The following is a 25,945-nucleotide window of genomic DNA, read 5'->3' as shown; positions in this document are numbered from 1 at the left end:
CCCGGGAACACCGTGGTTGTTCCTGACAATCATTCCTGAAGCACATAATCCCACACTCAGTCCGCCAGTGTCCACTCTGAACTTGAAGTGATGGGAGGAGTCCCTTATGGATCAGTCAGTGTATGGGTGCAAGGCTTGATCATGTCCACCTCAGTTTTACTTACAGGTCGGTCTTTGCTGCAGTGATCGTCAAGTGCAAGTTCAGTATCCAGCGGTTGTGAGAGATGTTATGTTCTAAGAAGCAGGGCTGTTTCTGTGCATAAGCGGTCTAGGCAAGTGCCTAGTAGTCAGGGTGAATTACTGCAGCCCAGTGTAGAGATTCCTATCTTTATTTTATTTAGAAAAAAATGTCCTGACCAGAACAGAACATAAATACATTTTTATGTTGTGCGCCTCTGCACTATGCACAGCACAATCTATTGCCCAGAAATGACGATGAGCAACGCAATTTTTTTTTTTTTAAACAATACACATCTACGAATACTCTGACTCAAAGCGATTGTCCACTTACTGTTTTATATTACTTTTGCATACTAGCAATGTTCGGTCTTAACTTAATGTCTGAGAGCCTACACAGTCCAACAATAACACGAATGACAACAACAGTGATGATCAAGTCAGGTCAGGTTGGGGAGCAATGCACTGCAGTACAGCATGTCGCCACACCCACCACACGACAAAACAGCTCGGGATCCTGGTTTATTTGTGATTGATCAGTCTTATCAGATGAGACCCAAACACTGCATTCCATAAGAGAGGCTTTGTGAGGAGGACTTGCACTTTAGATGAAGTTAAGAGTCAGTAAAAGAGGGAGCTTGTGGTTACAGCTTAAGTAAAAGTCTCATGTGCCATGCCAAAGAAAAGATGTCAATACCATTTTGCCCTACCGAACCCATTGTGACACTGTTTGAACTTAGTCAGTTGGAGCTTACCCATGGGATACATTTTTACACCCCCATGCACACATTGCAGCTGCTACCTTTTATTCTGTTGTATTTTTATCATGCAGTAGTGACAAATGTGATGGCACAGCCAGTGGTGGACCTACATTTTTAGGGCCTTGAAGCTTGAACTGTTATGGGGACCCCTTCACAGTCAGCAGGGAGTTCTGGGTAACCACTGTTATTTTCTTCAATGGGGATGTTCCACAACAGAAAACAATTAGTTAAAACTTGAGCAAGGCCCTTAACCTGCAATTGCTGAGCACTTTGAGTAGTGAGAAAAGCGCTATATAAATGCAAAGAATTATTATTAAAGAATTATTAAAACATGAAACTACTGCATCTCAGATTTTGTTTAAAGGTGTTGTTGTGAATTGCACTGTAATATTTTAATAATATTTTTTAAAAGCCCTTCTCATACGGTAGGCACATTCATTTATTAAGAAATGTGAAACAAATTCACTTCTGTGGCCCTGCCAGGATAGAGGCACTGAAGTTTAAGCTCCATTAATCCCAAAGTAGATCTTCCCCTGGTTACAGCCTGCGTCTGCCATTGAGAGAGCCAATGGTACATGAGGAGTTTGTCTTGTATTGCACTACAAAGAGATTGGGGTTGCACTCAATGCCAAGCAGTAAATCAACGTGCACTGCATGAGGGAGCCTCTGCACCCAGAACCATGCTGAATGTCTCACTCTTCTATTGTCCACCCACCCTCCTCCTATTGTTTAAATTTCACTTTCTTCCTAATTGCTTTTTCCTGAAGGTGGTTTATCTCATTTACGCAAACCAAACTCCTTCCACTATGCAGCTTCAGGATGCAGTTGAACTTGTCTTCAAGATTAAGGAAAGAGTACCTCTCCAGGTCAATGGTATTTATAGACCAGATGGTGGTGTCTGACATGACTTGCTTTGTTTTATTCAAGTGCATTTATCTTTTTCAGGGTGTGTCTTTTTTGCAGGGCATGTAGAAGGAAAGCAACAGCTTCATGGGGTAGAGGGTCAGTACCAGGCCAAAGATGTAACTGGAATCTGGGGCCCAGCCGAGTCTGGCCTTCTATGTTATCATTTTCTTGTCTAAAATCAACTTGTCGTATCTCTTCATATCAGTTCAATATCTGATATGCCTTCCTTTGGGGGAACCATGGCTCAAGCCCCTGCCCCTTATTGGTTCAAGCCCTATATTGTCCCAAGTGCCATTTTCTTCCATTAGGACCAAAGTGCAAGGGCATGCTGCCTTTGAGAAGAGAAAACAATGAGAAGCATCATGCTTTGTTAAATCTAGGTGGGCTGCTGTTTACTGTCCTACACAGAAATACAATATGGTCTATGACAATTTTTGCTATTAACCCAGCGGAAAGTGTATAATAAATATACAGAACCTTCATGTGGTTCCCATATGGCATCACTCTGAAGATCCACTCTGGCACCTTTATTTTTAAGAGTGAACTGAGAACATTTCCAGGAATTGTTCCTACCTTGTGTCGGATGATTGTGTGGATAGGCTCCAACTTCCCAGCGAGTCTGCTCAGGATAATACAGATTTGAAAGATGGATGTAAAAAATAATGAGTGAGGGAAAAAAATTACTTTGGCTAAAGTGACTTTAAAGCACAGTGCCACAAATGTATCAATTCACTATCACCGCTGACAAAAAAAAATTAAGTACAGCTGAATTGTTGAATCGTCACTTAGGACGTTACCTTGAGAAATGACGTTGGACGGCGAGCACTCAAGTATATGACACCCCAGTCCAGTAGGTGGCGATGACGTACACACAAAAACGGTGGAATGAGGACGACGGAAACGGAATAGCTCGCTTGAAGATTGTTCAGGCGCGAAGTTTTGTTTGTGAAGGTGGGTGTTTAATACTGTTGTTGTTTGAGCTTGAGCTTAAATCAGTTGGAATGTGGATTTTGTTTTGCTTTGGCTAATACTGTTGATGTTGTATCTTCAGCGTGTGCACATGTCTGTCGTCGTCAGGTCATAGTCTCCTCTTTAATACCTCTGTGCCCGGAGAGCATTAGTGACCATTGCCACTGCGCACTCCTCGATAACAAAGGAATGCCGTCTGTCGCTGAATACACCGGCAATTAAGGATGTTACGACGTCACCTTTGCCATTTAAAGATGCGCAGGTATGTTTTTGCGGAGTTTGGTCAGTAGGCACTGGGGATGGGAGTGCGGATCGGTTAATCTGCACAGCCCGCGGACTGCAAGGGTGGTTTTTAGACAAAAGAGTTGTCCGTACTCCGCGTTACACTGTCAATTTCATAAAAGCCTGGCGACTTAAAAGTATTTTTCTGTGGGAGAAAGTAATTTTGCGGTCCTCTGACGCAAGAAACACGACACGCCCCAGTCCTGCAGTCCTCGGATTTGATGCGTTCGACTTGTGCTCGAGTCAAGGCTGGCACTAAGTGGCGACCCGATCTCTGTACTGGAAGTGGAATGGAGGTTTTGCGATTCGGATTGTGTTTCCTTTACCCGTATTACACCGTCATTTAATTGCCGTTTGGATGCGAAAGAATAATTATGAATGCGGAGTATGTATTTTAATTATTGAGCGATAACATATAAATTTATGTGCGTGTATACAGTTAGGTCCATAAGTATTTGGGCATTGATACAAATTTCATAAATTTGGCCCTATGTGCCACCATAGTAGATTTGAAATTAAGCAGTCTAGATATCATTGAAGTATAGAGACTTGCAGTTTTACTTTAATTCTATTTTTTTGTATATGTGCAAATCACATATACCCCCTTCCATTTCCAGGGGTAAAAGGTACAAACTTGAATAATCATGAATATAACAATCATTTTCAATACTTTCCAGTCAATGACTGTCTGAAGTCTGAGCCCATGGTCTTCACCAAGTGCTGGGATTCCACCCTCGTGATGCTGTGCCAGGCCTTTACTGCTGCTGTCTTCAGGTGCTGCTTGTTCATTGGACTTTCTGCCTTCAGTTTTGTCTTCAGAAAGTGGAATTCATATCCAATTGGGTTGAGATCAGTTGATAGACTTGGCTATTGAAGAATATTCCACTTCTTTGCCTTGAAAAGCATTTAGTTTGCTGTCACGGTATGTTTTAGCTCATTGTCCATCTGTACTGTTACAGAGTGTCGTCCAATCAATTTTACAGCATTTGTCTGAATCTGAGCAGACAGTATATACCTGTACACTTCAGAATTAATCCTACAGCTTTTGTCAGTTGTCCTATCATCAATAAACACCAGTGACCGACTTCCATTGGCAGCCATGCATGATCATGTCACAATCAATCAATCAATCAACATTTATTTATATAGCACATATTCATACAAAAAAATGTAGCTCAAAGTGCTTTACAAAATGAATAGAAAAATAGAAGACACAATAAAAAATAAACATAAGTCAACATTAATTAACATAGAATAAGAGTAAGGTCCGATGGCCAGGGTGGACAGAAAAACAAAAAACTCCAAAGGCTGGAGAAAAAATAAAATCTGTAGGGGTTCCAGACCAAGAGACCGCCCAGTCCCCTCTGGGCAATCTACCTAACATAAGTCAAACAGTCCTCTTTGTATTTAGGATTTTCATGGAAGGACCTGATGATGATGGTCACGTAGACTTCTGGCTTTCAGTCCATCAGTGTTGGTGCATCATGATCACAAAGAAACCGGAAAAAGAAACAGAAGAGAGAGTTGGGGTCAGTATGGATTTTAAAGCCACTGTGAATAGTTATTATGAAGAATTGAACATACAGAGTATCAGTATTAAGTTAAAGTGAAGTTATAAAAAGGCCATGTTAAAGTAATGTGTTTTCAGCAGTGTTTTAAACTGCTCTACTGTATCAGCCTGGTGAATTCCTATTGGCAGGCTATTCCAGATTTTAGGTGCAAAGCAGCAGAAGGCCGCCTCACCACTTCTTTTAAGTTTAGCTTTTGGAATTATAAGGAGACACTCATTTGAAGATCTAAGGTTACGATTTGGAATATAACGTGTCAGGCATTCTGATATATAAGATGGGGCGAGATTATTTAAGGCTTTATAAACCATAAGCAGTATTTTAAAGTCAATCCTGAATGACACAGGCAACCAGTGTAGTGACATCAAAACTGGAGAAATGTGTTCGGATTTTCTTTTCCTAGTTAGGATTCTAGCAGCTGCATTCTGCACTCATTGCAAATGATTGATGTCTTTTTTGGGTAGTCCTGAGAGGAGTGCGTTACAGTAATCTAGTCGACTGAAAACAAAAGCGTGAATTAATTTCTCTGCATCTTTCAATGATATAAGAGGTCTAACTTTAGCTATGTTTCTTAAGTGAAAAAATGCTGTCCTAGTGGTCTGATGAATATGCGATTTAAAATTCAGATTACAGTCAACGGTTACCCCTAAATTTTTTACTTCCGTCTTAACTTTCAATCCTAGTGCATCAAGTTTATTTCTGATAACCTCGCTGAATCCATTATTGCCAATTACTAACATTTCAGTTTTCTCTTTATTTAGTTTGAGAAAATTACTATTCATCCATTCAGAAATACCAGTAAGACATTGTGTTAGTGTATCGAAAGAGTTGGAGTCATCAGGTGCTATAGATAAGTACAGCTGTGTGTCATCAGCATAGCTGTGGTAGCTCACGTTGTGCCCTGAGATAATCTGACCTAACGGAAGCATGTAGATTGAGAATAACAGCGGACCCAGGATAGAGCCTTGTGGAACACCATATTGGATATCATGTGTCTTTGAGATTTGATTACCACAACTCACAAAGAATTTTCTCCCTGCCAGGTAGGATTCAAAACAATTTAAGACCCTGCCAGAGAGGCCCACCCATTGACTAAGGCGATTTCTAAGAATGTTGTGATCAATGGTGTCAAATGCAGCACTCAGATCTAAGAGGATGAGAACAGATAAATGGCCTCTGTCTGCATTTACCCGCAAGTCATTTACTACTTTAATGAGTGCAGTTTCTGTACTGTGATTTGTTCTGAAGCCTGACTGAAAAGTATCAAGAATAGCATGTTTATTTAGGTGGTCATTTAACTGCATAATGACTGCCTTCTCTAGAACTTTACTTAAGAAGGGTAGGTTAGAAACACTGTCTCCACCATGTTTCACAGATTATGTGGTATGCTACTGATCATGAGCCATTCCTTTTCTTTTCCATATTCCTTTCTATCCATCATTCTGGTATATATTTATCTCAGTTTCATTTGTCCAAAGAAAACTGTTCCAAAACTGGACTTTTTAAAATTTTTTTTATATATTTTCTGGCAAAGTTTAATCTGTCCTTCCTATGCTTGAGGTTCACCAGTGGTTTACACGTTGTGGTAAAGCCTCTCTGTCTTTACTTTCATGAAGTCTTCTCTTGATTGTGGACTTTGGCAATGATAGGCCTACCTCCGGAAGAGTGTTCTTGGTTTGGCTAAATGTTGCAAATTGGTTTTTGTTCATCAAGGAAAGAACTCTGCAATAATTTAACACAGTTGTCTTCTGTGGTTTCCCAGATCTTCTGGTGTTGCTGAGCTCACCAGTGTGTTCTTTCTTTTTAAGAATGTACCAAATGGTTGATTTGATCACTCCTGGTGTTTCTGCTATCTCTCTAAAGGGTTTGTTTTATTTTCTCTGCCTAATGATGGTCTGTTTTTACTTGAATGGGCAGTTCTTTGGACCTCATCTTGAGAGTTCACATTGACAGCTTCCAAATGTAAATTCTACACTTGGAATCATCTGCACACCTTCTACCTGTTTAACAGTTAATGAAATAATGAGAGGAACTGCTCACAGCTGGCTATGGAACAGCTTGGCATTCAAATGTCCAAATAGTTTTGAGCTTCTGAAAATGGTAGGGGTGGGAGGACCACGTATACAAATTGCTGTCATTCCTAAATTCCTAATATTTCTGTTAAACCCTTTGAATTAATGCTGAAAGCCTACACTTCAGTCATGTAATTATTTCTTCATTTCAAATCCACTGTGGTGGCATGTAGAGCCAAAATAATGAAAGTTGTGTCACTGTCCAAATACTTATGGACCTAACTGTACATGTGGGATGCCTAAAAGGTTTGAAGCCACTGACAGTGTGTGACCCTGTCACGTTGTTTTTCAGATATGCAGGTAGTCATAGGGAAAACAGTAGAAATATGACTAAAGCATCATGAAGATCTATGTTGTAAATGGTAGTTTGTTTTTTTTTTTTTTAAAAAAAAAAAAGCAATCTACAAGTTATTCCTAAAGAAAACTTGTCAGTATGGATGCTCACTACTATAGCATTCTAACTAAATGGAGTGGATTTGGTTTCACCACAGACTTTTATGTCTGACAAAGACTGATCGAGTGGCATAGCGTGTTGGAGAAACTTGAAAGCTCACGTTCACAAAATCGCACAGTGCCGGAAATAAAAATGAAGTCACATATCAAAGTCGCCGTGAAAAGCCGAGTTGTAAGCCCACTGTCTGAGTGTCATATGAAAGCTTATTAGGGTACAGAGAAAAAAGGCACACAGTGGGGGGAAAAAGCACGAAATGTCAACTTCAATCTCGACATTTCCACTTTAATCACGTAGTTTATTTTGTCATTAAAGTAGAACATTATAAACTTCATTTTAAAATCATTTAATTAACCAGTTTCTCAAATCCCATCGTAATTAAAGTAGCACGTTAAATGCTTTGTTTTGTATTTAATCTATGTGCCTATGTGTGTGAATCACTACTTGCTTCTTAAACCGGCTCTCTTCCTCCAACTGGACACAGAATCCATTACATTCGTGATATTACAGCTCTCTGAATAACTAAAATACTAAAATGTATACGTGATATAATTTTCATGATGATAGGAGTTAAAGCACGTTATTAAACATGTGTTTCACTTCGATGAAATAATTTATTGCAGCAGTACTCAGGGGCGGCTCTAGGCTTGTGGTGGCACTGGGCAGAGGAAGAATCGGTGGCTCCTTCGCCGCCAATGTAATGCACGGTGGATGGCCACGTCCGTTGCAGACACTGCATAGCCGCCTGCTCATGACACAAGCATTTAACTTTTGCCGAAATTTGTCGCTGTGTTGTTATTTTATCTTTCTGTTTTATATTCAATATATATTGGCGTAGCCGTCACTGCAGACAGTGCTTTTCTTTCCCCAAGTAACCGATCGCCATACAATCAGCTCTGTAATAGACGTTAAGCCATCTGTAAGCTTAGTGCTGATTCTTCAAAACGTTTAAGGAACATTGAAATATCTTCGTAGTACATGTTTAATTATTCTATCCTTAACGACACTCCCAGTGAAGAATATAGATTATTTAAATGAAGTTAAAGTTTTATCTGTATAATTTAACAAACATATTTTGCTGCATTTCACCTTAAAAATGATATCGTCATCATATGTAAATACGCGCTTTATAAAGTGGCTCAGGTTGTGCGATATTATAACTATAGTGCAAGTTTACAGTGTGGTGATTGTACTTCTAAGTCCTAACAGTTCTACAAGGAGCACTTGATTGAGTGAGTTTATAGTTCTTGGGATGAAACTGTTTCTGAATCGTGAGGTCCGTACAGGAAAGGCTTTAAAACATTTTGCAGTGGCTGAGGTAGCGTGTCCTTAAAGCTGTATACTGATAATTGTCTTTCCGATCAGCTGCTGCTGTGATTCACACTCAGATACAGTGATATAAATACTCCGAGTGGTGCAGTGAGAGAAATATGGAAAAAGATGATCCGCTGTGGCAACTCCTAACGGGAGCAGCTGAAAGAAGAAGAAGAAGGAGGAGAAGTGAGAGTAACAACGCTAAAGCAGTTATGGTATTTGGAATACTATGGCTGTCCCCTGGACCATTATATTGTTACAAGTTAATTACAATCAGATGCGTTACACTGAAACTAACCGCATATTGTTTATTAGTGTATTTATAAAGCCGCGTCAGGAAAATAAGGTGTAACCACACAGGAACAGTAGCACTGCTTTGACGCTGGTTGCCGCCAGTCTGCAAAACCGAGCGGAGAACTTGCGTACGACAAGGTATGAGGTACTGTGGAAAAGTGCGTGGCTTTACGCCAAGTGTAGGTTTTATACATCGCAATTTGAATGTGGAAAAGTTCTTACGCAACATTTCTGTGCGTACGCACCGTTTATACATGAGGCCCCAGGTGTGTTTATTGCCTTGAGCATTTAGCTTCTATAGGAGACTCCTTATCATTCTATAAAGGGGAAACAGGCTTCAAAAATCAATCGGTGAACATGTTACTTGAGAATTGCAATGATTGACGAGGCATTGGCACATTCTCCCCATGACTCACTCCATAAAGAAGACTAACCAAATGTTAGGTTTTGTATTGCCCATGATGTGTAGAGTGCAAATTGAGAGGTCATGCTTTTATAGCACACGGGTGAGGCCACACCTGGACTACTTTGTGCAGTTTTGGTCTCCGTGTTACTGCCGCACTACATGAAGTTCAGAGAACATCAGTTAGGCTGGAAAGATTAAGGAGCTGAGCATTTCCAGTTTAAAAAAAAGCATGATTTGATGATGTAATTAAAATTAAAAATTATGAAAGGAATTAGTACATTGGATTGAGATGATTACTTTCAAAGAAGTTTAACAAGATCACAGGGCCACAGTTGGAAACTTAAGAGTAAATTCCACACCAACATTCAGATGTTTCTTTCACACAAAGAACACCAAAGGCACATGGAATAAGTTAGCAGGTATTGTGTTGGAGGGCAGGACTTCAGGGAAATTCAAGACTTGTCTTGGTGTTTGTTTGGAGGATAAGATTGGCAAGCTCTTCAAATTTTCCTGATGTTCTAATGACTGTTTATGAAGAGTTCCATTCCCTCTCCACATATCCTACACAGGCTCGTGAGAGCATTTGACAGCTCTGCATTTGCATGATATACCTGCTGTGTACCATATTATGAATTTAGTTATTCTGTCCATCCATCTAGCATTGTCCTCTCATTTACCTGATGCCGTCAGGAGAGGCTGCAGCTTGATTTGAAAAATTTATAAACTGTATAGAAGGTTGTTTGTGGGGAAAGTAGAATATTTTTTTATTATAATACATTTAGAGTTGTGCCCTAGTCAAACTGCATGTTTCCAGGAGTTGTCAGTGAAATGTGCGTCATCCATTTTGAACATTTAATACACGTAGAAAGAAAACAATCAAAATGATAACTTTTAAAATGACTGCCAGACTTTTTTTTTAAGGCAAAAACTAGTTTACAATAACAGGGTTCTATACAACAATTTGCCAATCAGTTGGCAGCCTGAATAAAACAAGAAAGGCAAATTATTGAAATAAATAAGCAAAGTTAACACTGAATTGCTCAAATATGGATGGATATTTCAGACAAAATGAAATATACAAATTAACATATCGTGAAATGTCTGTACATAAATTCTTTTTTGTTGCTTATTTCATTCTGTATATTTAATTATTTTGTTTTCAATGACACCACACACAACATAAAATGTCTTGAAATGAACCAGTCAGACCTGGGAGGGTGGGCTCTGGTAAGTACTGTGTTTTAACTGGTCCATCATCAATGGAATGCGAGTAAATCTTTGGCCATCAAGTGCTACATTTATAGGCAGACACCACGTGTCCAGTGCAGACTCCTGAGAGGATTATGGATTCAGGGCATCTTGATCTGATGCAGCTTCTTCATGCAGTAATTCTGACCGACTTTCTTGCACTCATGGCCACCACAGATGCACACAGTCACAGCTTTGCTTGGGAATCCTGTGGCTTTTGACATATGCAAAGTGCACGCTCAGAGTTACAACTGTGAACATCTCCTCTACCAACAATGCAGTCATTAAAACACAAACTCGTCAGAGCCCATCCTGTCAGCTTCAACGTGTGAAAATGGCAGTTTAAATTTCAAGGCACATTTCACATTGCGTGTGGTGTCACTGACCTAAAAAAATGAAAAAAGAATTAAAGACGTAACGAAATAAGCAATAAAAACTAGGGATGCTCAGATCAGGTGTTTTTTTAAGGCTGATACCAATCATCGTTTCATGTTACTTGATTTGCCGATTCCAATCTTTTTTTTTTTTTTCCTTCTCTTTATCCTTTTAAAAAAGATCCTGTGTAACCGGATGCATCAAAGCCTAATGTCCTATATTAAAAGCACTAGCCATGTGCACCCAACTACGTTGCGCGCGTTAAAGTTGTCTGTGAAGGGCTCCCTGTTTAAACGCGGCTGCCAGTCGTGAACTGGGCCCTTCGTCGCACAGCATTATGATTTTTAATAAGGGAAACAAAATTACAAAAGAAAACCCTTGGATATTGATTCGATAGGAACGGCCTACTTGGAATCACTGTCCGAATCGTAATTATGTGGTGGTGTAGGAGTATTTCTGCTTCTGTCCATTCACAGTCCGTCTCGTTTTCACGACGCTGTAGTTTCCTCTCACGATCTCTTCTCAACCTTTCTCCAGTCTCGCAGGTTGCTTTGTGGCAATCCAAAGATTAAGGCAATATACACGGAGCAATGGTTATAAATGTATGTGTGGAATGCGCGGACAAACAAAGATCAAGATCTAAATGAAGATCTCTTTAGTTAATTTAAAGCACAACAATTTGTTTAGTTTGAATGTCGGTGTTTTGAGGTGTGACTGAAGTACTACAGTCTTCAGTAGTATAAGCCTGGAGGAGAGTCTTAATGCAATGCCTATGTTTTAGCTGTCTCTCTACTGCCATCTAGTGGTGGTGCTTCTAATTCATTCGCGGACAAACAAAGATCAAGATCCAAATGAAGATTATATATAGAGATACTTTCATGATTAAACTATAGAATACAGGTGTAAACTGTTCATTTCACAAAATTAAATTCTATGGGCTTATTGTTAGTGATCATAAAAATAACTAAAATAAATAAAATATCCTTAAAATGCATATTAATATGTACAAAAGTCATTATCCATAATACATATGGTGTACAAGAAAATAAAATGCTTCTCATAATTACAAGCTGTAATATTGTTTGATTGTTTTCTATAATGTAACTATCTGAAAAAAGGCTTATTAAAACAATAAAGTAGGTTTTACCATTTCTGTAAGAAAGAAAATATACATACTCACACAGTCATTTAATTGGTATTGGAAATTAAACACTGCTTAAATGCTAATATACCAGCACTTGTAAATTTTAATTATTTTTAATCATTACTTGCACTGCAACTTTTTTTATTGTTAAAAGTATTTATTTACTATGTTTGTACAGGTGTGTTTTTTGCCTTCAGTGTATCAGCTGGACATTTGTAAAATTATAAATATGGATTACCATTTTAATAATCCAGCGCTTGGTTCTTACCAAAACTTCTACTGTATGTCATACAGTAACAAATAATAAACAATGTGTACATATCTTTAAAAAAAGCTGCAAATGTATCAAATGTTCTTAAGATGTTTATCAAGAAGACCCAAAACTAACATGCTTGAAAAGTTTTAAGTAAAAGACACATTTTGTCTGTTAAGCTAACAAGCCTGTTGTTTACTAAGCAGCAATTTCAATTTTGTCTTCATCTTTTCTTTTTCTAATTAAGAATGTAAGCCGCTGTACTTAAAACAAGCTCGCTGTCCATTTTAATATTAAGGACAAAATAAAAAGGCCTGAATTCATTAAAGTAGCTTTTCTTCAACAGGAAGAGTCTGATTCCTTTTTCTCAGTTTATTTTTCCATTTTCTTTAACGTAAAGGCTAATATTCCATTCGTCTCTCAGTCTCTTCTAAAACAAGTCTTGGCTTGCTTTGTTTCCAGAACAGAAGAGTATGTTCCAGAAAAAGAAAAAGCTTGTGCTGCCTCAATTACTGTAATACCTTGCGTAAAGGAGCACTGCAACTAAATTACGTAAAGCCTAGAAAAGCAGGGGCTGAAAGGATTGTGTTTTTGTGATCGGCCAATTTATCGATCACGAGTCTTTTTTAGTGAAAATCAACCGATTTACATCAGTGGCTGATCGACCTGAGCATCTGTGTTAAAAACACATTTCATGAAACGTTTATGCTTGCGTATCATTGTGCTTTTAGTTGCACAGTGCCTGTAAAAATATCAGTTCTTTTTTGTTTTATATTTGTAATTAATTTAGACCACTTTGCAGAGATCCTGAAAAACATTACAGGGACTTTTTAAAGTCTTTTTCCGTTGGTCAGTGTCAAAAGAGTAAGTTTAGTGTTGTATGATGACAATATTGAAAACAAGGGAGTTGGTACTTTTTATAGGCACTTTTATATTGTCTCATTTCACAATACATTCATCTATTTATTTATTTATTTATTTTGTTTGTCTTTCCTTTTATAAATATAGAGTGGAGGTGCGTTCTCAGTGCACTCTGTTTAAAGTTCACTGTGACATTATAAGATCACAAGAAGGCCATGCCCTATGTTAACTTTTGGCATCATAGTAATGTGTTGCAAAATGGCTGCACATGATTTCAACACAAAGGGAAATACAAAAAAAAATTAACAAAAATTACAAAATAAAACAAATTAAGATTTTTGTACTGTATTGTAATAAATATTTCAGTCCTGCTTTAATAGGTTAAACCCACCTCTGCAGGGTACAGGCTTAAACGTCACATTTATGTGTAATTTAATGCACAAGTACTATTTATTTGTTTAAAGACTAAAACTGCAAATGTGATACAAGCAAAAGTTTGGGCACCTAGTTACCATTTTGCAACATCTCCTTTGAGAGAAACCCCAGCTTCTAGACATATCCTTTATCTACTGTTTCTATTCTTGCTGTGTATCTTTATGTAGTTATTTTAATCACCAGTCCTCTGTAGTTAACACTTCAAATCTTCTTTCATGTTTACATGTTTTGCTTTCTCAACAGATTTTCACTAATCTAATTGCATGCAGAGAGTATTCAAGAACTTTAAGCTTTTGTTTCTGTAAGTACTTTATGGTTGGTTTTCAGAAATACTTTGGGTTATTGTCTTATTGAAATATCCCACTTCTTTTCAGCATCAGTTTCCTCACTGACTTTGGGAAACTGGCTTCTACACTAGGGTTTATCAATATTTATTTGGTATATTCTTCCTTCTTTCCCCCTATAGCAGAGGTGGCGAACTCCAGGCCTAGAGAGCCACAGTGGCTGCAGGTTTTCTTTCTTACCATCTTCTTAATTTGTGACTAGTTTTTGCTGCTGATTGCTTCTTTTAATGAACTTGACTCAGGCGCCATAGTTGTTTCTTTTTCTTTAATTAGCAGACAAACAATAATGAGACACAAAATAAACCACCACATGACCAGCTCCCCTGTGCCCATTACACAATATCTGAAATTAAAGAGAGGTGATAGTCTTGGTAAGGTGGATCTCTCAGGTCACCAAAACATTTTGACTCTTAGAAAGAACAGATAAACAATTTTGGAAATGTGTGCAGTGGCAGAATGAGAGCAGCAACAAGCCATGGAATTAAATAACGGACTTAATTAACAGCAAGAATTGGCTTCACATTAAGTGATTGGACTGAAATTGGTTGGAGTTTGAAGCCCCAGTTTAGCTGGTCATCTGTTAGCTCATTTCACATCTCATTTCTGCTTGGCTGTCATTTAATGAAGAAAGAAATCAATTCAGAGGGCTGAACTTTTCTAACAGGACTATTAAAGTGATGGGGAAAAAGTTAATTAGCAGTGAAAACTGGCCACTGATTAGGAAAAGGGGTAGAATGAAAACCTGTCACCACTGCGGCCCTCCAGGCCTGGAGTTTGCCACCCCTGCCCTATAGTTTATTTGCAGTTTGTAACCCCACAGTATAATATGTTCACCACCACATTTAACTTCACTTAAATTTTACCAAGTATGTTTTATGGTTGTAGCCACACAGTCCCAATTTTGTTTTGTGAGTTCACTTCACTTTAGTCTGGCTTACTTAGCTATTGTTGTGCACACTCCAAACATGAGTTTTAAGGAAGATTTACTTCTGGTAATTCTTCCATGAAGATCATTGTTCAACCCTAAGATAAGAATCAACTTTTGTACCCTGGGTCATCTTATGGAAGGTGAAGCAAGAGTATGGATCTGTGGGACACTTGCAAGTATTTGACTAGTAAGAGAAATTTTGCCACTTTCTTTGAGTCGAATATTTGATAGAACAGTGGACAGTCCTCTATAGCAAAAGTTGCCAAACATGTCTAAAACATTTATTCAGTAGATTCTAAATCTTAAAATTAGATTCTGTTGCTATAAAGGCTGACGTTATGGACGATACTTTTTGCCTTAACTCCAATAGTAAGTCATGTTTGACTAGGTCTCTGTATAAACTTGGCTCACGTCACTCTGTAGAGCCCAAAAAGATTCCATGGGATTGCTCTTACCCTGCCATTTAACCAGTGGCCTTCCTTTTCTTGATCCATTCCTTATTTTTGTTGGTTGTGTGCTGCAGATTGTCGTATCGAAAGTGACCACCTTCAGTAATTTCACCTGTCTGACAACAGCTCCAGGGTGTTGGGCCAAGACACAAATTTTCTGCTTTGTCCTTAACTGACATTTCCATCATGTTGATGCTGCCTCCACCATGCTTGACATTAAGCGCTGTTCTCTTTAACTCTTTGAGGGCTGAATATTTTTTCCAAAAGACAGAGGTTTCTGAAAAGCAATGGTTTCACACAGAAATCAACGTAAAACGTCTGCTGTGGCTGCCAGTTTGCCAAGAATGTGCGGCAGCCTTGCTGCCAGGCTGTCATCGTGTGGCTGGGGCAGCAGCAGCAGTGATCACGGTCACAGTGCATTGCAATCTGGTTTCTATCTCTTATCATAGTTAAGTGGCAGTCCTACCTGGCAAACATTGTCATCACCACGATTAGCTGGGGACCAATCCGCTGAAGCTGGAACCTCACATTCATTTCCGATCACTTGTATCAAAATCGGAATTCCGGCAAGTCATAGTCCAATTTGGAGAGAAGAGGCAATACATCGTCCACAGAGTATTTTGCTTTACGCATTTGCTTTGATCTCTCACCAGATGTCTGTCCCATTTTTGCCGTTGTTTGCTCCTTACTACTCACACGAGCGCAGGAAATCTCGATCAAACCAGCTAACTTTCTTTCTAGCAATGAGAGTCCAACTAAAACATAACAGTTGGTTTTGTCACAGTTTACAGTTGATTACCATCATCAACTCCCCCTTTTGACAAAAGTCGACATCAGCCCTGAAAGAGTTAAATCACATTAATTGTGGTGTGTGTGTGTGTTGTCCAATGATAAGTGATATACAGTATCTCTGGCAGGAAATCATAATCTACACGGCCTTCTTTGGACAGGAGGGATTTTCAGAAATGTTTAAGTGATCTGCCAGTCTGCTGCTATGATTTATTGTCTCCATGCCTTTGCTTGATGTCCTTGTTGGGTTTATGAGGGGCATAGCCCAGGTGAGCAGAGAGCTGAAAAGACTTTGTGCCAGCAAAGCAGCGGGTCCAGATGGTGTATCGCCACGATTGCTGAAGGCCTGTGCTTTGGAACTGGGGAGTCCTCTACAGCGCATCTTCAACCTGAGCCTGGAACAGGGGAGAGTCCCGAGGCTTTGGAAAACATCTTGTATCACTCCTGTCCCAAAGGTATCACGTCCTAGTGAGCTGAATGACTTCCGGCCTGTTGCTCTGACGTCACATCTGATGAAGACCATGGAGCGGCTGCTGCTTCACCACCTGAGGCCACAGGTCCGTCAAGCCCTAGACCCTCTGCAGTTCGCATACCAGGAGAAGGTGGGAGCGGAGGATGCCATCATCTATATGCTTCATCGATCCCTCTCCCACCTGGACAGAGGCAGTGGTGCCGTAAGAATTATGTTTTTGGACTTCTCTAGCGCCTTCAACACCATCCAACCTCTGCTCCTTAGGGATAAGCTGACTGAGATGGGAGTAGACTCACACCTGGTGGCATGGATTGTGGACTATCTTACAGACAGACCTCAATATGTGCGTCTTGGGAACTGCAGGTCTGACATCGTGTGCAGCAATACAGGGCGCCGCAGGGGACTGTACTTTCTCCGGTCCTGTTCAGTCTATATACATCAGACTTCCAATATGACTCGGAGTCCTGCCACGTGCAAAAGTTCGCTGATGACACTGCTATTGTGGGCTGCATCAGGAGTGGGCAGGAGGAGGAGTACAGAAAGTTAATCAAAGACTTTGTTAAATGGTGCGACTCAAACCACTTACACCTTAACACCAGCAAGACCAAGGAGCTGGTGGTGGATTTTAGGAGGCCCAGGCCCCTCATGGACCCTGTGATCATCAGAGGTGACTGTGTGCAGAGGGTGCATACCTATAAATATCTGGGAGTGCAGCTGGATGACAAATTGGACTGGACTGCCAATACTGATGCTCTATGTAAGAAAGCTCAGAGCAGAATATACTTTCTGAGAAGGTTGGCATCCTTCAACATCTGCAGTAAGATGCTGCAGATGTTCTACCAGACGGTTGTGGCGAGTGCCCTCTTCTACGCGGTGGTGTGCTGGAGAGGCAGCATAAAGATGAAAGACGCCTCACGCCTGGACAAACTTGTTAAGAAGGCAGGCTCCATTGTAGGATTAAAGTTGGACAGTTTAACATCTGTGGCAGAGTGACGGGCACTAAGCAAACTCCTGTCAATCATGAAGAATCCACTGCATCCACTTAACAGTGTCATCTCCAGACAGAGGAGTAGCTTCAGTGACAGACTTTTGTCACTGTCCTCTTCCACTGACAGACTAAAGAGATCGTTCCTCCCCCACACTATGCGACTCTTCAATTCCACCCGGGGGAGTAAATGCGAACATTAATTTTATTTTAATTCTTTTCATTTTTATTACTATTTAATTTAATATTGTTTCTTTGTATCAGTATACTGCTGCTGGATTATGTAAATTTCCCCTTGGGATTAATAAAGTATCTATCCATCCATCCATCCATCCATAGCCTCAGCATTAGCTTTCTACCTGATTTTGTCATGTCAGCTGATCTACTCTTCCAAAATGAGTTCTGTAATAGGCGTTTAATAATAATAATAATAATGTGTGAATTTTTACTAAACTTTACAGTGAAAAAGTTTAGTGTCACTTAGGGCTGTTATTAATATTTACAATATTATTGGTCAGACAGGAAATCTCATTAGTTTTAATTGAACAGACCGACTGAATATTGTTCAACAGCTAACAAATTTGTTAGATCATGATGGCAAGGAACAAAAACAGAAAATAAAAAGTCATAACTGTTGATTTTAGCATATCATTGCCAGAATTTTAATAAGCTATAGACAAGAGTTGACAGGAATGGGGAGAGGGAGATGTCAAAATTTTGGATACAAAACAGTCCATACGAATGTAGTGTAAATTCTTCCGGAAAAGCAGAAATTCAGTGTAATAAAAAGATCAGCACCAGTATTTATGAAGTTTAAATAATTTAGAAAACTTCTGCTAACTTGACCTGGCTTTAGGAGAGCCCATGAGATGTCCTAACTCACTGGGAGCTATCAGAAGATGCTGTTGAGACAGAGAATGGAACGCACTTTCCAGGAAAGGCCAAGTGTTTTGGAGGCGCTAGACATCAATAAATTTGACAGAGATGAAGTAATATGTCTAATAAATCTTGTATGTCACATGCTTACTCCATCTACGCTTTAAGTCAAAATGAAGCTTTTGGTAATGTTACGTGTTTTGGCAACAATAGAAAAAGTGGCTTTGCAATGGTGATAATTTGGGTGTATCGCAACCAGGCATTTCTTAAATTTTGCACCAAACTTTCAATGCCCTTATAACTTGTGAGGTAATATGCATATTTGTACATTTCTCCACTGCTTTACAAGCAGTAATGTTAAGAAAGCATGTAAATCCCTCGTTTTCGTAGAGTATTTGGTGTGATTGATGACACACACATAAAGATTATTGCCCCATGTGTGGATCAGCACGCATTTGTGTGAATCACAAGTGATAGTACAGTATGAACACACAGGTGTCATAGATAAAATGAGGATTATTATTATTTTTAATGTTGCAAACTGGTAACAATTATGTGCAGCTTAGTACAATATCCTACATTATGTTGTCTTCCTTCTGCTTTGAATATTATCTTTTTGGTGAAGCCTTAACGTTAGTATCACACAACAACAAAACATTGTGATTTCCAAGGAAACTGCAACACATCTTCATGAATGCTTTTAGAGGCTCGCGGTACTATAAAATGTTGACATCATTCATTCTCAAATGTGAATTCCTATTTCTTGTTGGAATATGGCTTATGTCCTGGTCAGGGGTGGAACAAAGTGTCATTCTAGTCATGGACTTTTAGTGCAAATTGAACACTGCTTTTTTTCAAACATCTAACCTGTTTATGTGCGCCGCTCTGCACTCGGGCATCAGGCTTTAGTGGTTTAATAGGGGTGCAGTTACTAGTAACAACATGACGGCATTTATGAAAAGGAATAAGAATCTGAAACAACATGAAGAGCAATATTAATTTCAAAAATTAAATAGAGGAAATTGGGAAAGTTCAAACTGGATCATAACTAGTAGTCACAAAATGAACTGCAATGAAACTGGGATCTTGACAATTTCCTTCATTTAACATTTTTAATGTTTTGGAATCCCTGTTCTTGAACTTTCTGTTGATTTAGGTATCATTTATGCACCACTGAATTGATTTTATCCTTATAACAGTGATGTCACTATAGGTCTGCCTTGTTTGTTTTTCTTGTGGGCACTGCTAGTTTATTCTTGTTTTACGTGTCTGTGGCCATGTTGTCTTTGCTAATGATGTCCATTTACGAGACTGTCAGCTATTACACATGGCTTCATCATACACATTAAGAAGATGGTATGGCCAGGACTTTGTCCATGTATTGAATTATCTCAGAAATCAAGCAAACCTCTTCTGTAATGTATTTAGGGTAATCTAAAAATCTGATGTTCTGACACTTTAGCCTGTCCCTGTCCTCATCTCTACTGTTTCTGGCCTTTTCGCATTTACCTTAGCCTTAGATGGAGCTAACCGGTGCTTCCTAAAATAGTTGGGTTCTAACACCTTTGCCTGTTTTGTCTCTTTAGTACGTATTTCTGTATAGTCAACTTATGTTTTCCTGTCACCCCTTTGACTTGGATTATCTGTTCTTTTTGATGCCATCTTTCAATCGCACTGACTCCTTCAAGCTCCCTGAGATGATAAGACACTGGAGAAGCTGCTAACAACATGCAGCTAGTAAAGGTTATCCATTGTATAAAAAGGTGATTGATTATAAACTAGCATCGTAGGATAATAATGGGAGTGATTATTTAAAAGCAGTAAAACATATCATTGTTTAATTAGCTGACCCTTCCTTTTATTCTGTATTTAGAAAAGGTCAATAGTGTCAAATTTACACTTGGAGGACATAAGATATATTTGTTTTTTCTGCATCTTCAAAGGCGTACTTTGTTTTTTAAATTTGCTTTTTCTGTTTAGTTTGCTTTCTTAATTGTATATAAATACAGGCGGTTAATAATGAGCAGAACAGACACCAGTGCAAATGACTCTGAAAAGAGCAGCTACTTCAATGTTGCCAACTTGTGTGCTTATTAAATAAACAGAAAAGAAATCAAAGAAAAAAGAGTGACCCATTACCCATGTAACACATATATAAATACTTCCTTCATTCAGTAAAAATGTTGCATAATCCGTTTATAATTTCTGGATTGATGCAGAAAACATAGTAACTGTTAAATGACTTTCTTAATTAAGGTAGGAGTGCAATTAATAGAAGAAACTGATTGGGACAAAATGCAGAAGAGTCCCTAGTACTGCACTTGAAAAGCATTGTCCTAAAGTCAAAAAAATCATTACAGATAACTTAGATAGGCAGATATGTGAAAGATGAGGTTTAGTGTGAATAAATATAAGAAATGTAGGATACAGTTACATAATACCAAGTGTGAAAATCGAAATGCACAAGGGAAGTCATAGTGAACTGTTTGAGATCCACAACCTGGAATACCAAAACAAAAATTGGAATACCAATTGAATGCTGAGCTACAAAATGTACATACTGTATGTTGTGTAGTAGAAGCAAAAGAGAGGAGGTTCCTAACCTCTGTGACACACTCATGAGGCCAAATTATATGTGGTTTTAGTCTCCATGGGCCATTACATTGCTAGAAAAAATGAGCTGCTACACTAAATCCAGAACGGATGTAGTGTGTGCAGAGAGGAAAGATTAAAGGAGCTGAATCTTTTCAGTTTAAGCAAACTGAGATCTACCAGAGGAGGTTACATGACAGATGTGTTTAAAGTTACTACTGGATGCTACATAGTTATATTAACACAGGGATACAAATAGTGATTAGTTTAGGGTCAATTTTATAGCAACCTTGAAATATTTTTCTGCATACTAACAGTTGTCAGTTTGTAGAATAACTTACCTAGTAGTAGCGTTGTCGAACGTATAGGGAAATTCTTATTGGCAAACCTAGTCGACGTGAAACATATCATCACACTGTGGCGCCATTATGATGAATGTTCTAAAATATTGATCATTTTCCTTAATAAATAAATGACCAAGTATGATATTTTTGTCTCATTTGTTTAACTGGTTCCTCTTTATCTACTTTTAGGACTTGAGTGAAAATCTGATGATGTTTTGGGTCATATTTATGCAGAAATATAGAAAATTCTAAAGGGTTCACAAACTTTCAAGCACAACAGTACCACAATAAACCAGCCAAAGGTGGACAGAGCCACTACAGTCAGACTTGAAAAACCAGGGGACAGTGTTTGTGTGACTGCAGGTGGCGCAATAGAATGGTAAAATTTATATTGGTGCTTAATTATAGAAATACCGCTCCTTTTCCAGTCTTGTTGGGGATCTGTAATATTATGTGCCAGTTTACTACTCTAAGAACCTTAGTTTGAAAAAAAAAATGGTTTGTAAGACCAACATTTATCAAGCAACTAGAGTGTTTCCATTATATCTTAGGTAGAAAATTTTAGTGTTGTTTCAACTAAGGATAGGCATGCCCCAAAAAGATTAAATATATTTTATCAATTTAATTACAATGATCTTTTGTGGTTTATCATAAAATAATTACTGTATCTTGAAAATATGTTAAGAGGTTTGTGAGAGAGGATACTGTATGTTTACATATATGCATTGTATGCTTTGATTCCGAGTTACCTGAAGAAGGGGCCTAAGCTGCCTCGAAAGCTTGCATATTGTACAGTAATCCCTCCTCAATTGCGGGGGTTGCGTTCCAGAACCCCCTGCGATTGATGAAAATCCGCGAAGTAGAAACCATGTCTGTATGGTTATTTTTATATATTTTAAGCCCTTATAAACTCTCCCACACTGTTTATAAATATTCCCTGCACAGTTATACAGCATAAACCCTTTATATTCTCTTAGTTATTAGGTAAGATTTGTTGAAATTATGTATGTAAACACACTGTTTGTGTAGCACCGCCGTTGTTCTTCTTCCGGCAGTCTTCAATCCAAATCCCTAAAGCAGATTCCATCCGGACTACCACCTTATTACATCCACTTACAACTCGTTTTGCGCCCTGGTTAAAGGACACTGCGGCCGTAGATCTTATATTCTTTTCCTTCTTTTTAAATAAAAAGAATTGTGGACTTATTGATGCCGTAATGGCGTCCTGCAGCAGTGTAGCTGTTTCCTTACTTCAACCTATCCAAAACTTTTACCTTTTCGTCAATCGTTAGCATCTTCCATTGGCGCCTGGGCACAGCTCCTGAAGCAGGAGCAGATTGTTTTGGAGCCATAACGAAGGGCTTGACTATGCACAAAGATAAACACAACTGTTAACTCTTTACACAGCGAAACACGTTGATGCTGAATGAGCGAGATGAGACTTTCTGGTTAATGCAGTGGAATCTAATTCGGCACTCCGTCGCTGAGCCAGTCAGCACACAGGAACTTAACTGCGTGCTCTGATTGGGTAGTTTCTCAGCCATCCGCCAATAGCGTCTCTTGTATGAAATCAACTGGCAAACCAACTGAGGAAGCATGTACCAGAAGTAAATTGTCCGCAGAAACCCGCGAAGCAGCGAAAAATCTGTGTTATATATTTAGATATGCTTACATGTGAAGCCGCGAAAGTTGAAGCGCTATATGGCGAGGGATTACTGTAATCTGTTCAGTTAGGCAATACAATGTGTCATTTTGCTTGACTTCTCATTGCATATGCACATTGGAAAGGTCCCATTGCATTCCAATACTCAAAACAATAACATTATCCGCACCATTACACTTTGTAATCGTCTCACATGTAGATGCACAAGTAGTTTGTGCATCACTTAACGTTCATGAGCCATATCAGAACATTTGAAATTCAATTTGTTGTGAACACAAGTCATCAGGAAAATGTCAGTATCAGTTACTTTGGTGTGATCCCAAACAACTGCATGACAGCCACTGCTTTTCCAGTAAGAAAATAATTGCCTGCACTACGTTTGTTTAATCTTATTTATTTATCAAATTAGTTCGAGTTTACCACTGGAAGAGGAAAAAGCTTAAGACCACAAAGAGAAATCCTACCTAAAAGTAGACATAAATAGAAAGTTAAAGCTCTTCAAGTTTATCAAAAATGCTCATGCAAAGTAAGCGTGATTAAAAGTCAGTAAAGCATAAACCTTATCAAAAAAATCACCTAAACAACAACATCCTAAGTGTAAGCCTACACTGCAACTAAAGAATACAGCACTCACTCCCATGATCCTCTGGCAGTACTTGGCAAACAACTACTCCTACATAATGATACGATTGTACTTATGCACCAAGTTTCATTTTCTCACAAACTAGAAAGTCAATATATCTTTCAGATGTGTTCATAGAGTTTTAGGTTCAGATCCTTCATGTTTAGTACTACTTGGGTGTAAAAATGTATGGGGCTGATTAAGCTAAGAAATGGGGATTATATCCCAGAGTTTGCATGGGTTATTTTTTTTTTCTTTATGAGAAAATGTGCCTTTCCTTACATAACTGATTCTTTGTCTTTAACGTCTACAGATTTACAAGAGGATGATAGCTGTTTTGAATCTTCATTAAATGAGACATCATTTCAGGACATAGCTCAATATTATTTGCTTCAAGAAAACATGAAGTCGTCAGTCGTAAGACCGTTGAAATGGGACACTTTACAGAAATGTCTTCTACCTATGGCATAGATGTCTAGGATGGATACCATCAAAAGTCTCCAAGTCATTTAAAATACGATTTCAGTAAATGTTACCCTGTCCAGCAAATTTTTTTTTTTTTTAATAGCTCCGATTAACAAAAACACCAGTAGGTTTATACACAGATGTTTGGTTATAAAGAATGTGGTAAACAATTTGTGCACAATGATCATCTGAAGATGCATGCAGGAATCCATACTGGAGAGAAAACCCATTGTTGCACTGAATGCGATAAGCGATTCAGAGAATCCAGTGATCTTCGGAAGCATATGAGAATCCACACTGGTGAGAAACCTTATGGCTGTACTGAATGTGTCAAGCGATTCAGAGTTTCAAGTGATCTTCGCAAACATATGAGAATTCACACTGGTGAGAAGCCACATTGCTGTACTATATGTGACAAGCGTTTCAGAGAATCAAATGATCTCCTGCGACACGTTAGAACTCACACTGGAGAGAAGCCGTATAGCTGTACCAAGTGCGGCAAGCGATTCATTGATAAAAGTTCTGTACAAAGACACATGAAAATTCATGTGGAAGAGAAATTATATTGCTGTAGTGAATGCGACAAGCGATTCAAAGAACTTCGTGCACTTCGGAAACACTTGAAAATCCATGCTGCAGTGAAGCCATATTGCTGTATTGAATGTGGCAAGCAGTTAGCAGAACGATGTGCACTTCGAAAGCATATGATAATCCATACGGGAGAAAAGCAATATGGCTGTACAGAGTGTGGTAAGCGATTCAGAGACTCGAGTGACCTTAAAAGGCACACAAATATTCACACTGGAGAGAAGCCATACGCTTGTGATCAATGTGACAAGTGGTACATGAATAAAATGTCTCTGCAGAGACACAAGAAAACTCACTCGGCGAAAAGCCAAGAAAATGTATAAAGAACTAGAAACTGACCAGGCAATTTTAGCAAATCTAAGATTTTGTGAAGAATAAATTTATTTTTACGAAGACAAACCCACCATTAGTATGTAATAGCCCTAGTTTTACCACTAGTTTAAATTTCTTTTCATTTTATTTTCTATTTTAAATGGTTTGTTTAGTTATTTAGTAAATATGTAATAATTTTACTTGTTTTAGTCTTTATTTTTGATGTATATTACTTTGATAATTAACTCAAAAATATAACAATTATGCAGCTTGTGAATGGAACCTCATGGGGTGGAACCCCCCATCCAGGTCACATCTGAGTGAGCACCTTTAGCGTATGCAGTTTATTACATATAACTTAATTTATGGACTTATTTGCTTTGATTTCTTTGTATGTGTGGATTACTTGGATTGTTACTGACATTGGGTGAAAATTTCATGTCAATAGCCCCTTTAGAAATTTATTTACTGAGGAAAATGTTGATGCGTTCAATACTTATTTCCCCCGTTTGTATGTTCACGGTTGAGTGTTAGTGTGCCTTGTTGGGGCCATTGATTTGTTAATATACTTCCCTGTTTTTGTCTTTGTATTTTAGGGTTTTTGGGGTTTCTTGGTTATGGATTGACTGCATTACCTTATGGATGTACTTTTTAATTTTTTGTTATTGTTGATATTTTTTAAGCAAACCCATTAAACATTAAGAAACCTTGTTTTTGTAATAATAACCCAAAGTTTGATGGTTTTCCTTCTGCCTCTTCTCATAATGTCTTAGTTTTAGAGTAGTTTAATACACCCCCTTCATAGTTTGTGTAGGCTTTTAGTTTATGGAAAAGCAATTTGATTTCCAGGCACCATTTTTAAAGCCTGACGCCAAATTTTCATTAAAAGCCTAGGAAGCTGCGGGAATCTCAAAAATGGTAAATACAAAAAATAAAACGTGGACACATGCTGAAATATTGACTAATTAAAAAAATTAATAAAGGACACAGATGTACAGCT

At 38.5% G+C, this 25,945-nt stretch overlaps 1 protein-coding gene across 5 annotated transcripts; it reads left to right on the top strand.

Annotated features, from left to right (window-relative positions):
* The first annotated feature begins 2,716 nt into the window (after positions 1 to 2,716).
* Positions 2,717 to 25,754, top strand: LOC120533229 (gastrula zinc finger protein XlCGF8.2DB-like). Of its 5 annotated transcripts, XM_039760007.1 has the most exons (4): positions 2,737 to 2,795; positions 13,760 to 13,817; positions 21,485 to 21,674; positions 23,894 to 25,754. In XM_039760007.1, the coding sequence occupies exon 4, from the start codon at positions 24,186 to 24,188 to the stop codon at positions 24,954 to 24,956; it is 771 nt and encodes a 256-aa protein (XP_039615941.1). In that variant the 5' UTR covers positions 2,737 to 2,795; positions 13,760 to 13,817; positions 21,485 to 21,674; positions 23,894 to 24,185; the 3' UTR covers positions 24,957 to 25,754. The 5 variants fall into 5 exon arrangements, with proteins under 5 accessions (XP_039615940.1, XP_039615941.1, XP_039615942.1 ...); XM_039760008.1 differs by lacking the exon at positions 21,485 to 21,674; XM_039760006.1 differs by lacking the exons at positions 13,760 to 13,817; positions 21,485 to 21,674 and having other exon boundaries at positions 2,717 to 2,795.
* The last annotated feature ends 191 nt before the right edge of the window (positions 25,755 to 25,945 follow it).

This window comes from Polypterus senegalus, chromosome 8, assembly GCF_016835505.1.
Source record: "Polypterus senegalus isolate Bchr_013 chromosome 8, ASM1683550v1, whole genome shotgun sequence".
Lineage (NCBI taxonomy): Eukaryota > Metazoa > Chordata > Cladistia > Polypteriformes > Polypteridae > Polypterus > Polypterus senegalus.
Note: the sequence above shows the minus strand (reverse complement) of the source record. Positions and strands in the feature narration are given on the sequence as shown.

Excerpts from the sequence above, each read along its gene's own strand:
- LOC120533229 (XM_039760006.1), top strand. The coding sequence starts at position 24,186 with ATGTTTGGTTATAAAGAATGTGGTAAACAATTTGTGCACAATGATCAT.